General features: G+C 38.5%; 2 protein-coding genes across 4 annotated transcripts in view; one reads left to right on the plus strand and one right to left on the minus strand.

Annotated features, from left to right (window-relative positions):
* Positions 1 to 14,665, plus strand: part of fam118b (family with sequence similarity 118 member B) — a 31,514-nt gene extending 16,849 nt beyond the window's left edge. For 2 of the 3 annotated variants that reach the window (XM_034167995.1, XM_034167996.1), the window contains 5 exons: positions 5,409 to 5,636; positions 8,478 to 8,606; positions 8,772 to 9,069; positions 11,555 to 11,620; positions 14,486 to 14,665. In XM_034167995.1, the coding sequence (XP_034023886.1) occupies positions 5,409 to 5,636; positions 8,478 to 8,606; positions 8,772 to 9,069; positions 11,555 to 11,620; positions 14,486 to 14,496 (732 nt within the window). In that variant the 3' untranslated portion in view covers positions 14,497 to 14,665. Of the gene's footprint in view, positions 1 to 5,408; positions 5,637 to 8,477; positions 8,607 to 8,771; positions 9,070 to 11,554; positions 11,626 to 14,485 lie in introns of those variants that run through there. The other variant, XM_034167997.1, reaches the window with a different exon arrangement.
* The window catches only part of srpra (SRP receptor subunit alpha), a 36,447-nt gene continuing 31,260 nt past the window's right edge, over positions 9,725 to 14,911 (minus strand). Inside the window, exon 17 of the transcript XR_004560046.1 lies at positions 9,725 to 9,736. The gene's annotated coding sequence lies outside the window, so the exon portion shown is untranslated. The remainder of the gene's footprint in view (positions 9,737 to 14,911) is intronic.

Below are 14,911 nucleotides of genomic sequence, written 5' to 3' on the forward strand. Positions count from 1 at the left end.
TCTGTCTGAGTTATTTTCATTAGTTACTTCATCCAAACCATCAACATGTCTATTAGACCCCATTCCTACCAGGCTGTTCAAGGAAGCCCTACCATTATTTAATGCTTCGATCTTAAATATGATCAATCTATCTTTATTAGTTGGCTATGTACCACAGGCTTTTAAGGTGGCAGTAATTAAACCATTACTTAAAAAGCCATCACTTAACCCAGCTATCTTAGCTAATTATAGGCCAATCTCCAACCTTCCTTTTCTCTCAGAAATTCTTGAAAGGGTAGTTGTAAAACAGCTAACTGATCATCTGCAGAGGAATGGTCTATTTGAAGAGTTTCAGTCAGGTTTTAGAATTCATCATAGTACAGAAACAGCATTAGTGAAGGTTACAAATGATCTTCTTATGGCCTCAGACAGTGGACTCATCTCTGTGCTTGTTCTGTTAGACCTCAGTGCTGCTTTTGATACTGTTGACCATAAAATTTTATTACACAGATTAGAGCATGCCATAGGTATTAAAGGCACTGCGCTGCGGTGGTTTGAATCATATTTATCTAATAGATTACAATTTGTTCATGTAAATGGGGAATCTTCTTCACAGACTAAGGTTAATTATGGAGTTCCACAAGGTTCTGTGCTAGGACCAATTTTATTCACTTTATACATGCTTCCCTTAGGCAGTATTATTAGACGGCATTGCTTAAATTTTCATTGTTACGCAGATGATACCCAGCTTTATCTATCCATGAAGCCAGAGGACACACACCAATTAACTAAACTGCAGGATTGTCTTACAGACATAAAGACATGGATGACCTCTAATTTCCTGCTTTTAAACTCAGATAAAACTGAAGTTATTGTATTTGGCCCCACAAATCTTAGAAACATGTTGTCTAACCAGATCCTTACTCTGGATGGCATTACCCTGACCTCTAGTAATACTGTGAGAAATCTTGGAGTCATTTTTGATCAGGATATGTCATTCAATGCGCATATTAAACAAATATGTAGGACTGCTTTTTTGCATTTACGCAATATCTCTAAAATTAGAAAGGTCTTGTCTCAGAGTGATGCTGAAAAACTAGTTCATGCATTTATTTCCTCTAGGCTGGACTATTGTAATTCATTATTATCAGGTTGTCCTAAAAGTTCTCTGAAAAGCCTTCAGTTAATTCAAAATGCTGCAGCTAGAGTACTAACGGGGACTAGAAGGAGAGAGCATATCTCACCCATATTGGGCTCTCTTCATTGGCTTCCTGTTAATTCTAGAATAGAATTTAAAATTCTTCTTCTTACTTAAAAGGTTTTGAATAATCAGGTCCCATCTTATCTTAGGGACCTCATAGTACCATATCACCCCAATAGAGCGCTTTGCTCTCAGACTGCAGGCTTACTTGTAGTTCCTAGGGTTTGTAAGAGTAGAATAGGAGGCAGAGCCTTCAGCTTTCAGGCTCCTCTCCTGTGGAACCAGCTCCCAATTCAGATCAGGGAGACAGACACACTCTCTACTTTTAAGATTAGGCTTAAAACTTTCCTTTTTGCTAAAGCTTATAGTTAGGGGCTGGATCAGGTGACCCTGAACCATCCCTTAGTTATGCTGCTATAGACTTAGACTGCTGGGGGGGTTCCCATGATGCACTGAGTGTTTCTTTATCCTTTTGCTCTGTATGCACCACTCTGCATTTAATCATTAGTGATTGATCTCTGCTCCCCTCCACAGCATGTCTTTTTCCTGGTTCTCTCCCTCAGCCCCAACCAGTCCCAGCAGAAGACTGCCCCTCCCTGGGCCTGGTTCTGCTGGAGGTTTCTTCCTGTTAAAAGGGAGTTTTTCCTTCCCACTGTCGCCAAGTGCTTGCTCACAGGGGGTCGTTTTGACTGTTGGGGTTTTTACGTAATTATTGTATGGCCTTGCCTTACAATATAAAGCGCCTTGGGGCAACTGTTTGTTGTGATTTGGCGCTATATAAATAAAATTGATTGAAATTGATTGATTGATAGGCACCTTCCTTTTCCACACACTTGCACCAACACTGGACAGGTGCGCACGCAGCAAAATCTCCACATAGCATTCAGAGCTGACAGTGTTACTTTTCACCCACTATGGACCTGGTCTTGCAGACTCATTGTGGCTGGATTTTTAGCGCAAAATAGGTGAGAAGCAGAAGAAAGAACTTGTGGCCCTGTCTTAGACACTCGTGCTACAAAATGCCCCCGTAGTATCAAATTAAGATGACGAGTGGGAGCTCATTAAGAAAAGACTATAAGTCTTTATTGACGTTTGTCATTTGACAATTCCCAATCCATTACGACTGTCCGATGTTTAGGAAAACGAGACATCGGCAACAAGCAAATTTCCCCCCTGCAGTAGATAGAGCAAAACTTGTATGACCATGAAAAACACAGGGTATACAGACTGAGACCTGTCTATTTATAGGTTTTTATATAGCCTATATTTTGTGTACTGGTATTACATAAAAGTCCCTTCAGCTGCTCCCTTGTTTGCAATCAGGGTCACCAGAGCAAATCTGAAGTGGATCTGCATGTTGAATTGGCGCATGTTTTATGTTGGATGTCCTTCCTGACGCAACTTTACATGGAGAAATGTGGCAGGGTGGGGTTTGAACCGTGAACCTTCCGCACTGAAACCTGTGGTAGGGTGGGGTTTGAACGGGGAACCTTCCGCACTGAAACCAAGTGCACTAATCTCTTGGCTATGATAAGTTATGAATCATCAGATCTGTGCGGTATTACCGTAAATATACATTATCAAGTAGTTAGCTGGGATTATTTAACAGATAAAAGTAAAAATAATTATAACTTACTAATTGAGTCCACTCAGCACATCCTTTGGGATCTTATAAATCCTTTTGAAAAGTTGGAACACAAATGTGATGTGCAGCGCCTTCATTCAACTCATGATCTGGACTCATGTTCTTTTTCCACTTTTGCAGCCCACACATCTCTCATGGAATAATGTGGACCTGGGATGCTGGTTTAATACTGCTTAAAGCTCCTAATTAAACTTTAATGGTAATATATAAATAGATCACACACTCCAGTAATGCAGCTTCTATGCTCGGTTTCGTAAAGTGAGTATCGGTGAACTTTGACCCTAAGATTTGACACGGTCACGGCGCAGTGTGTGTTGATGCTGATTTGGCTTACCTACCAACATGTCCGTTTACTGTGCCCATTTTTGTGTGCTGTTATCAATCAGTGTCCTGCCAGAGTTACAGACTGAAACAAAATTTGAAAACAGTGCAAACTGTGACAATTACATAAGGAATTTATGCATTCACTTTTATTTGGGGAAGTGTGTTTCTTAAATACTGTCTTTCTCATCCATTACTTTGAGTCATTTTTCATGTTTTCCATCTTCAGTCAACAAACTCTCGCTGTAAGCTGCTAGATTTTGGTCACTAACTGGAGTGGCGTGTGGTTGCTTCACCTCAAAATCTCAAAACAAACAAAAAGGTCGTGCTTCTTGCTTTCCACATCCAGTCCCTGTTTTTGTTTCAAAAAACAACATACTTAAAAATATAGCCACAAGTGGCGATTGATGGTGTCCAAAGCTTCCCTGTCCCCTGCTTCTTTGTATTAAGATTTGACTGCTTGTCTGCACTACGAGACTTTGTCATAAATGGCTCCATACAGTCGGTGTTGTCAAAGTCTACTGTGGTGGAACAGCACTTCCATGAGGAAAAACCTTAAATAACTTTGTTTGGATTGGTTGAAACATCATACATTCCACGTTTTGTGGATTGAGGATATATTGTTGAATAGCAAAAAAAAAAAAAAAAAACTCCACCAACAACAACAACAAAAAAAAAACAGTTTTCTGAAAATTCTAAATGGCCAAAGATTTTCAAGGCTGAAGTGGGCAGGGTCTATATGGTTAGATGCAGACTCTTCCATGGAATCCAGATCCATTCACATTTTTATTTTAGGACTCCGGTTTCAGACATTATTTCCAAAAGTAGATTGTGGTGGTTGTAACACCCCCATCAGGTCAGTTAAGATATCACTTTTTGCAAGTGTCCATAGTAAACATATTCAACATTTTTGGTATCAAAATAGTAATTTATTCATGAACAATAGCAGATTTCGTGAATTAAAGAACTCAGATTTGGCAACCAGCTGTATCAACACAAGTCAAAATATGAAAAATCCATCATAGAACTTTCATGTGGCTCGGTTCAAACATTTTATCTGCAACGTTTTGTGATGCTTGAGCACAAATTATAGGAGAAGTGAAAACAAAGATGTGCAAAAAATTAAAAATGGCCAAAAATGTGTTAAGGGACGAATTTGATTGGTCAGTGTCTTAAGATGCAGAACCATCCAGGGAATCCAGGCAACAAAGAATTTAGATTTTTGGCCCAAGGGTTGTGAAGTTATTGCCAAAAATCTACTTTGGTGTTTACAGAGAGGATATAGGCCCCTACTGGGTCATTTCAGGCGTTATTTCTTCTAGAACTTCATAATGATCTTGCCCACTAATTTTGATTTCAAAATAGTAACTCATTCATGAGCTATAACAGATTTAATGATAAAGTGATATAAGGCATATCCACTCAAATTTACTGACCAATTGTTGCCAAACAGTAAAAAAGCTGGAAAATCCATGCAATAACTTTCATGTGGCTCGGTTCAAACGTACATGCCACATTTTGTGGTATGTCTCTGAGGGAAAAAATATATTAGAGAAGAGTATGAATATTTCAAAAAGGCTGCCAAGCTACAAAGTGGATGTAGGTTGGACCAACAGGGCAAGATGCGCCTGAGCACAAGGAACACCAGAAAAAAGAACTGCAATTGTTAAGATGTAGGGTTCAGTAGTTCTTGCCATTAGTCTATTGTGGTGGTTGTAGCACCCCCATTGGTTCACTTAAGGTATCTGTTTTTGAAGAAGGCCGCACTGATCATACCTCCCCTCCCCCCCAAAAAACAGACAGATTTGTCAAGTATTAGAAATGGCCGAAAAACTGTCTTAGCGTAAATGGATGTGGGCTTTACAGATATATGGAGAAGGACCCAAGGAGTCCCAAAAAAAAAAAAAAGCTGATTGAACAACTCACCTTGTGACCCAATCTTTTTGGAAGATGAGTGTGATTTCTGGCACCTCCGTTTCACATGACATTCCACAGTTTCACCAAAAAAAAAAACCCCTCTAAACAAAACATGGTGAACTGCTTTTCTTTTTGCCTTCTAATCTCTCCATTGTAAAAACATTGAGCACTTGCACTTTGGGGCCAGATCTTCTTACCTCAAATGAACTTGCATCAATCCTAGCACCCTTTTTCTGCCCTTTTTTACATGCACACTGCGCTTGTGAGATAGCTTATATTGTGCAAAATGGAATGCTCAAAATAACTTTTTCTTAACCCAGTATTTCCTGTTTCCTTTGTGTATAGAGAACAGGCAATGTGCGCTCTACATTCTTCAAGGACTGCCTTTATGAGGTATTTGATGATTTGGAGTGTAAGATGGAGCATGCAGGCAAACATCTACTACGCTCAGTGCTGCAGTTAATGGAGAGCGGTGCCCTGGTCCTCACTACCAACTTTGACAACCTTCTGGAGATCTATGCAACTCATCAGGGAACCAAGCTGGAGTCTTTGGACCTCACTGATGAGAAAAAAGTAAACAGAACTTTGCTTCTTTGACATTGATTGATACAGATCGATTAAGGTGCTTTTGAGATGTTAGTACAAACTACAACCCCAATTCCTGTGAAGTTGGGATGTTGTGTAAAATGTAAATAAAAATAGAATACAATAATTTGCAAATCCTCTTCAACCTATATTCAACTGAATACACCACAAAGACAAGATATTTAATGTTCAAACTGATAAAATGTATTGTTTTTGTGCAAATATTTGCTCATTTTGAAATGGATGCCTGCAACACGTTTCTAAAAAGCTGGGACAGTGGTATGTTTACCACTGTGTTACATCACCTTTCCTTCTAACAACACTCAATAAGCATTTGGGAAATGAGGACACTAATTGTTGAAGCTTTGTAGGTGGAATTCTTTCCCATTCTTGCTTGATGTACGACTTCAGTTGTTCAACAGTCCGGGGTCTCTGTTGTTGCATTTTGCACTTCATAATGCACCACACATTTTCAATGGGTGACAGGTCTGGAGTGCATGTAGGCCAGTCTAGTACCCGCACTCTTTTTCTATGAAGCCACGCTGTTGTAACACGTGCAGAATGTGGCTTGGCATTGTCTTGCTGAAATAAGCAGGTATGTCCCTGAAAAAGACGTTGCTTGGATGCCAGCATGTGTTGCTCCAAAACCTGGATGTACCTTTCAGCAATGATGGTGCCATCAGATGTGTACAAGGTCTATTAGAAAAGTATCTGACCTTATTATTTTTTTCAAAAACCATTTGGATGTATTCATATGTTTTTACGTCAGCCAAGCTTGAACCTTCGTGCGCATGCATGAGTTTTTCCACGCCTGTCGGTTGCGTCATTCGCCTGTGAGCACGCCTTGTGGGAGGAGTGGTCCGGCCCCCTCGTCGGATTTCCATTGTCAGGAAATGGCGGAATGATTTGGGCTTTTTTTCCATCAGAATTTTTTCAGAAACTGTTAGAGACAAGCAGCTGGAAACCATTCGAAAAATTTATGTGGCTTTCTGTGAAAATTTTACGGGCTTCACAGAGAATAAGGCCTGTTACTACAGCTTTAAGGACGCCCCACAATGGCACACGGACATTTTCCGGCAGATTTCACTTTTAACAAGAGATTTTGTCATGGAAAGCCGCATGGAGGCTTTGCACGTCACGACCGATTCGCTGATCGAGCAAGACAAAGGAACACCTCCGTTTCGGAGTGCCAGGGGACAAGTTGGGACATGCCTATCTCGGCTTTCAATGCTTACCAGCCCAGTGAGTATAAGAGAAATTGTGGAGAGCTGGAACATTGGAAGTGGGGTTGTACAAGATTTTGGAAAGACAGAAGTCTTCTGAAGTTTCGCACTCTACCATCTTCTACTTTCTCATATTGTGTTACAAATCTACTGCTTTCATCTCATAAATCATTTTATTCTTAAATGTTAATAAACGATTTTGAAGTTGTTGATTTGGCCCTGTTAATAATTGGAATTTTATCTGCAAAATGTTGCCAGATAACTTGTCAAACATGAGCAAAGCTCACTTTACATCCTTGCTCGAGGTACATCAGGCCAAACAATGTCTCGTGCTCTCACTCCAACATTATGGTGAACTGCTTCATTGTCAGATGTTATTTCAGCAAAGTTCCCCTGTCCTCATTTTTGAGGAAATTAATAATACCATGAGCTGTAAGAGGCTATTGTTTGTGATTGGTGGAGGAAAGGTAAAGTTCGAGCAGCTACTCAGTTGTTGTGAAATTTTATAGATTGGATAATATTTGCTTTTGTTTAAAGGCAGTGGTGAAATGTAATGAAATACAAATGCTTTGTTACAGTACCTAAGTTTTTATGTATCTGTACTTAAGTAGAATCGATAGTGCATACTTTCGACTTTTACTCAGTTACTTTTTGCAGCAGGTATTTGTACTTCTTACTACATTTCTTCTCTTTTACTATTCTAGTACAAAACATTTTGCCAAACTTATGCTGTTTCCATAGTTTAGTAAGTTTGTGTTTGTTATACATCATAATACACAACTTCTAAAGCGGGAGCAATCCTGCACACTGTAGTACTGCTTTAAGTGACCTGAATTCAGTGTTTGGGACTGCTTATGTGTCTGTCACACAAGTTTTTGTTTTTGTTTTTTTTTCCACTGAAGTATAAAATCTTTAACAATGTTTTTAAAGAAATTAACTTTTTTTTTTAAAGATTGTTTGATTTTGCTTAATGATATTTAATTCTCCAGATCACCTTTAAAATATCCAGAATTGTAAGTGATAATGTAACACAGATGGTAAGCATAATTACATTATCCTAAAACGAGCTTAATTAAAATGCCAACAATCCATACAGCTTTTATTAAAATGTGGACATTAATCAATATGCAAGTACTTTTACTTTTTATGCTTAAAAGTACATTTAAAAGCAGGTAATATTTACTTTTCCTTAAGTAGTGTTGTCATTGTCGTACTTCTACTTTTACAAGAGTAAATATTTCTTTAGTTATTTGTACTTTTACTTCAGTACTGAGACTCAGGACTTCCTCCACCACTGTTTAAAGGTCTGGTCTGGACAGGAAACAGGTATTTTTTAGGTAAAGTGTAAATATCATATTTGCTTCACTTTTGTCCTCTTTGACTGGCTTTACACTGATAACCACCATAGCATTCTGGCTCCAGTCCTTTTATAGATCATTTTATTATTTGTTTCATAAAACTCAGATTTGCCATAGCTTTGCCTCTCAGTCCTGGTATTTATGCGTTGTCTCCATCAGGGTGAATATGCTCTCAGTGATTGTCCTCGCTGCCCAGTTACAGCAGGACAGAGTGCACCGGAGTGTTAAGCGTGTGTATGTGTGTCCAGGTGTTGGAGTGGGCTCAGGAGAAGCGGAGGCTCAGTGTTTTACATATCCACGGTGTGTACACCAACCCCAGTGGTATTGTACTGCACCCTGCTGGCTATCAGAACGTACTGAGGAACACTGAGGTCATGGTGAGCAGAGTGTTTTTAATTGTTCACCATTGTTTGTGACTTACTGTTCAACACAAATTATAAGGAACAAGTATTAACACCATGTTCATGTTCCCAGCGCTGGTAATCATAGTACTTTTAAGGTTGTTTTTAATTTTATTGTTTCATGACTTTTTGTTTGACCAGCGTGAGATCCAGAACCTGTATGAAACCAAATCATTTGTGTTCCTCGGCTGTGGGCGCACGGTTGACGACACAACTTTCCAAGCTTTGTTCTTGGAAGCAGTCAAACACAAGTCAGACCTGGAGCACTTCATGCTTGTGCGGCGCGAGGACGTGGGCGAGTTCAAGAAGTTGCGTGACAACATGCTGGACAAGGGTATCAAGGTCATCTCCTATGGAGACGAGTACGCCGATCTGCCTGAGTACTTTGAGAGGCTGGCCAACGAGATCTGCAATCGGGATACATCCACCAATGGCTGGGGTATGTGCATTCTGCTGGCAATACAGTAGGTTGTTCCGTCATGCTGGTGAAAATGTCGTGCTTGGGCAGGGAAAATGTAGACGAGTGCGAGTGAGTTAATCCATGCCGGCTGGATCGCATTGACAAAAAAAAAGTTCTCATCTCATAACTCATAATTTGAAAAACAGTTAAGTTATAGTTTAAATAAATAAATACATAAAAAGGATGCACCAATTAGTTTGTGGTGGACTTTGATGTGCCACATCAGTCCCAAAAGTTATTTTGTTTTGCTGATGTAATATTCTTCAGCTGTGTTAGCAACCGTGGGAAGAAACTTGATTAATAAATATACAACAGAACAAGAAAGTAAAGCTTGAATTAAACAGTAGATAGAACATCTGGCTGGGGATATTGCCAGAACTTTTCTTCTGTTTCCCAGATTATCTATGGCTAACTCTAGACACTGCTTCAAAACATAGCAAATATTTTGAAATCCCCATTTTGAGCATTATTTCAAAGTGGACATGATAAGGAAGACATCGCATGCTATGCTGTCGCATGGTACACACTATCACCTGTTGGGTGGGTCAGTATTAATATTAAAAATTTCATATTTAAAGGTTATATTTAGTGCAAGGTCTGTACATCCACAAGCACCTACATTGTTTGTTCAGTCAGAATGTGAAAACTGAAAGTACAACTATGCGTAAGGATGTAGTTAGTTTGTCATACAGTACAGCCAATTATATTTTGTTGAGATGCTGCCATTGGGGATGTTTGGATACCGGAAACTGAGCCGATATTGGCATCAGGACTGTAGCTGATGCAATACAAAGAAATTTAGACTTTACATCCTCTTTGTTAGAGGTTGAATGGTACAATAGCTCCCTGATGTTATCTGCTTCCTCTTTGTATACTTTATAAATCATTTGTGATTCTTCTGCAAGAGGTCATTATTTCATCCATGTAGTGGAGTTTTCATGGTATCATGATACTCATTTAAAAAACTGATTCAATACAGGCCTGCATGGTGAACACCCCAAAATTTGGTCCCTGAGGATGTAAAAATGAAAATTACAGTAGACCCCAGTGTAATATATCAAAAGAAAGCTGTTGGCCTGTAGATTCCAGAAATGTATGTATACATTTTATAAATCAAAATAAATATTAAAAAGCTTCTCTTTATTTGCCAATAGTGCAAGTGGAATGGCAACTTCTGAGTCAGTCATGGTGACCAGGAAATACCAACTATATACATGAAGTACCAATTTCAAACATATTTGGTTATATAAAGCAAGTACAGTTTTTGTAAAATAAATAAATAAATAAAAATCACATTTTAAAAACATTTTTAGTACTTTAAAAGTAAAAATCAAATTATTAATGTTAACAAAGATTCGTCTCTTTTAAAACTCTAACTTGGTTTTACAAAAAAAGCTATTTTTTGATGAACTGGATTGAGAGAAATGGAGAGAATGCATGTATCTTTAAAAATACACTTAATTAATTTTGCCCTCCAAGCCATTTTTGTGGGCATATTAAACAAAAAAAGGCATACTGTTACCAACTCTGCTTTTCTAACTAATAAAGATTCATAAGTATGATCCAAATTTCTCATAAAATATGTGATGTGTACGATACTTTTGACAAAACAGATGCTTGAATATCAGTGACGTAATGGACGGCAATTTGCGCATTTAGGATTGCACTAAAATAACTGTAGTTTTCACATTTTTCAATTGTATAAGCACATTAATAGACGGAAGTATTTATTAAACTTCAGGGTTAATTTTTTCTTTTTTCATATAAAAGTCATAAAAATGATTCAAAAATGGTTGTTGACATAATGGACAGACATTTGAACAGGTATCTTAGAACTGGCATTTAGGTAAATAATTTCTAAATTAATTACTTTTTCCTAATGATTTGATTGAATAAACCTGAAACCTTTACTTAAGTAGCAAAATAAGTTAAATTATCACATAAATGATTACTTGCCGTTGGAGCAAGTGCTGTTGAAAACTTGGAAAAAGACATCACTTTAACAAATAACTGCTGCCATCTGTTGACTGCCAGCTGAATATTGTTCTCATAGGACTCAACCAAAATATGCACAAAACAAAAAAGGCCACTGGTAATATGCAAAAGTGGGTAAACGGTACTGTGTTCAAAGTATCGCCAAATTTTTAACAGTAAACTGTTGAAACTTTCAGAAATTATGAAACATGACTCGTACATCATGTTGTTTATCAGTTGGGATTTTTATTTAACTGAAAAGAAACATTGAGGTCCTAAATTTACTTTCACCATATAAAAATATAATAGGGGTTCACTATGCTTTCACCTGCCCCATCATATAATTATCATAATACTCCCTGTATTTTATAGTTTTAAAAGGTTTGTGAGGCTGGATCACCCATAAGGCTCCTTTTCGGGACAGAAGCTTTTCGGGACACAAGCCAGTTTGATGGACTTATATACCCTTTCTTTCTTTCTTTTTTAACAGGCTCTCCCTCTCAAAAGCCGGAAGAACATCTTAATGGTGTTAGCACACATAAAAGTCTCCTACAAGGTTAGAACTCGGTGCTTCTCTTTGACTTCAGCCACTGTCAAATTGGATTGGATAGCTTTATTATCATTGTCATTACAACAACGAAATTGACACATTTGCAGAATAACACGAAGTCCAACCTTTGTCTTTTTGCTTCTGCATGCTTGTAGAGTGGTCACTTCATGAAAAGGGGTCACCAGTATGTGACATATGAGGGTCAATTTTTAAATTTCCTAGCAAGGTGATATAGATTGTACAGCCCCAATTCCAATGAAGTTGGGATGTTGTCTAAAATGTAAATAAAAACATAATACAATGATTTGCAAATCCTCTTCAACCTATATTCAAAGACAAGATATTTAATGTTCAAACTGATAAAATTTATTGTTTTTGTGCAAATATTTGCTCATTTTGAAATGGATGCCTGCAACACGTTTAAAAAAAAAAAAAGCTGGGACAGTGGTATGTTTACCACTGTGCTACATCACCTTTACTTCTAGCTACACTCAATAAGCATTTGGGAACTGAGGACACTATCAATCAATCAATCAATCAATCAATCAAGTTTATTTCTAGAGCCCTTTACAACACTCAAAGTGACCAAAGTGCTTTACACTAATTGCTGAAGGTTTGTAGGTGCAATTCTTTCCCATTCTTGCTTGATGTACGACTTCAGTTGTTCAACAGTCCGGGGTCTCTGTCGTATTTTGTGCTTCATAATGTGCCACACATTTTCAATGGGTGACAGGTCTGGACTACAGGCAGGCCAGTCTAGTACCCGCACTCTTTTACTATGAAGCCACACTGTTGTAACATGTGCAGAATGTGGCTTGGCACTGTCTTGCTGAAATAAGCAGGGACGTCCCTGAAAAAGACATTACTTGGATGGCAGCATGTTGCTCCAAAACCTGGATGTACCTTTCGGCATTGATGGTGTCATCACAGATGTGTAAGTTGCCCATGCCATGGGCACTAACACACCCCCATACCATCACAGATGCTGGCTTTTGAACTTTGCGCTGGTAACAATCTGGATGGTCTTTTTCCTCTTTTGTCTGGAGGACACAACGTCCATGATTTCCAAAAACAATTTGAAATGTGGACTCATCAGACCACAGCTCACTTTTCCACTTTGCATCTGTCCATTTCAAATGAGCCTGGGCCCAAAGAAGGCAGCTGCGTTTCTGGATGTTGTTGATGTATGGCTTTCGCTTTGCAAGTGTTCCTGAGCCCACGCGGTAAGATCCTTTACACAATGATGTCGGTTTTTAATACAGTGCCGCCTGAGGGATCGCAGGTCACGGGCATTCAATGTTGGTTTTCGGCCTTGCCACTTATGTGTAGAAAGTTCTCCAGATTCTCTGAATCTTATGATTATATTATGGACTGTAGATGATGGAATCCCTAAATTCCTTGCAATTGAATGTTGAGAAACATTGTTCTTAAACTGTTGGACTATTTTGTCCAACAGTTGTTCACAAAGTGGTGATCCTCGCCCCATCTTTGCTTGTGAATGGCTGAGACTTTTGGGGATGCTCCTTTTATACCCAATCATGACACTCACCTGTTTCCAATTAGGTGTTCTTTGAGCATTCTTCAACTTTCCCAGTCTTTTGTTGCCCCGTCCCAACTTTTTTGAAATGTGTTGCAGGCATCCATTTCAAAATAAGCAAATATTTGCACAAAAACAACAAAGTCTATCAGTTTGAACATTAAATGTCTTGTCTTTGTGGTGTATTCAATTGAAACTAGGTTGAACAGGATTTGCAAATCATTGGATTCTGTTTTTATTTACATTCTACACAACATCCCAACTTCATTGGAATTTGGGTTGTAAGATACAGTATGAATATACAAACCATGGGGGAATACATAAAATCCATTATTGAGATAAGTCATGTCATGTTATGCTTTTTTTTGGATGGGCTCGTGGGAAAGCCCCAGAGTGCTATTTTTGGTGGCTGTATCAGGACTCGAGTGTAGTTGTTCGAACCAGGATGCAAAACAAACAAAAAGACTTCCTTTTGCTTCTTGCTTGGTTTGTGTTCTGTCATGCACTGTCAACTGTGGGATCTTATATGTAGACAGGTGTGTGCCTTTCCAAATCATGTCCAATGAACTGAATTTACCCCAGGTGCACTCCAGTTAAACTGTAGAAACATCTCAAAGGTGATCAATGGAAACAGGATGCATCTGAAATCAGTTTTCAATTGATGACTGTTACTTTATTATTCAACTAAATTTGATCTCTCCATGGGTTTAAGGCTCTCAAGAGTAGTGCTTTCACACAACACAACTGGAGTTTTATTTGTTGAATAAATTAGCAGTTTCAGAACATGGGTTTTAAATGTAACAGACCAGGACGCTATGGGTTACATTCACCACATTTTTAGCATGCTCTCTGCAGCCGTGCTGAGTGATTAAGACACTGGTCTATGGGGGGGATTAATTTTACCATGCGCCCATCAAATCAGAAGTAAATCAAGATGAATTAGTTGAAGTGATTTTCTTTTTACCAAAATAATACTTAGGTGCTGTGTGTCACAAATATGGTGGGGTTTGGTGTCCCCCTTTTCAGATTAAAAACTCAAAAAAAAAAAAAAAAAAAATTAATTTATGATCATCTATATCAGTTACGTAATCAATATATATAATCATTTCATATATTTTCCCTGCACATAGGGCTGCTCTGTTTTTACTGACCAATAATGTTAGCTTGGGTATTGGTGACCCCTTTTCATGAAGTGACCCAGAGATAAGTTGTGTTCTGTTGCCATTGCTTAAAGATTCCCCCCCCCCCCCCCCAAAAAAAATCTTGCATGCATTCAATGGCAGTTTCAGTCAAAGCACTTTCACTCAGGCTCTATCCTTCTCTTTTTGTTCCAGACTACTCTTGACAGTCTGGATGACCATCTGTCATTTTTCCTCAAGGGATCAGAGTACTTTGACGAGTCCACTTTTGTCCATGGAATCTAAGACTCTAGAACATTCTGGGCCACTGGAGACCTAAGAGCTATGTGTATTGTCAGATCTCCTGCTAATTTCTTTTCAAGGGGAAAAGTATTACGTAAAAAGCTGTTCACACCAGTATCTGTTCCATCATCCTGGAATGTTGCCAAAAACCCACAGCTCAACATAAGGAAACAGTGAAAGTTATGTTTGTGTCTCTTTATTTTGACAATGATGGAGAGGACCTAAAAAAAAAAAACTGTGTTGTAATTATTGATGTTGATTGTCCTTGGATTTTCATGTAGCATTTTACTGATGAGTCATCAATACCCAGGAGGAGACTGTTTCAGCAGGCAACAGAGA

The sequence above is a fragment of the Thalassophryne amazonica genome, chromosome 4 (genome assembly GCF_902500255.1).
Source record: "Thalassophryne amazonica chromosome 4, fThaAma1.1, whole genome shotgun sequence".
In the NCBI taxonomy this organism is placed as follows: domain Eukaryota; kingdom Metazoa; phylum Chordata; class Actinopteri; order Batrachoidiformes; family Batrachoididae; genus Thalassophryne; species Thalassophryne amazonica.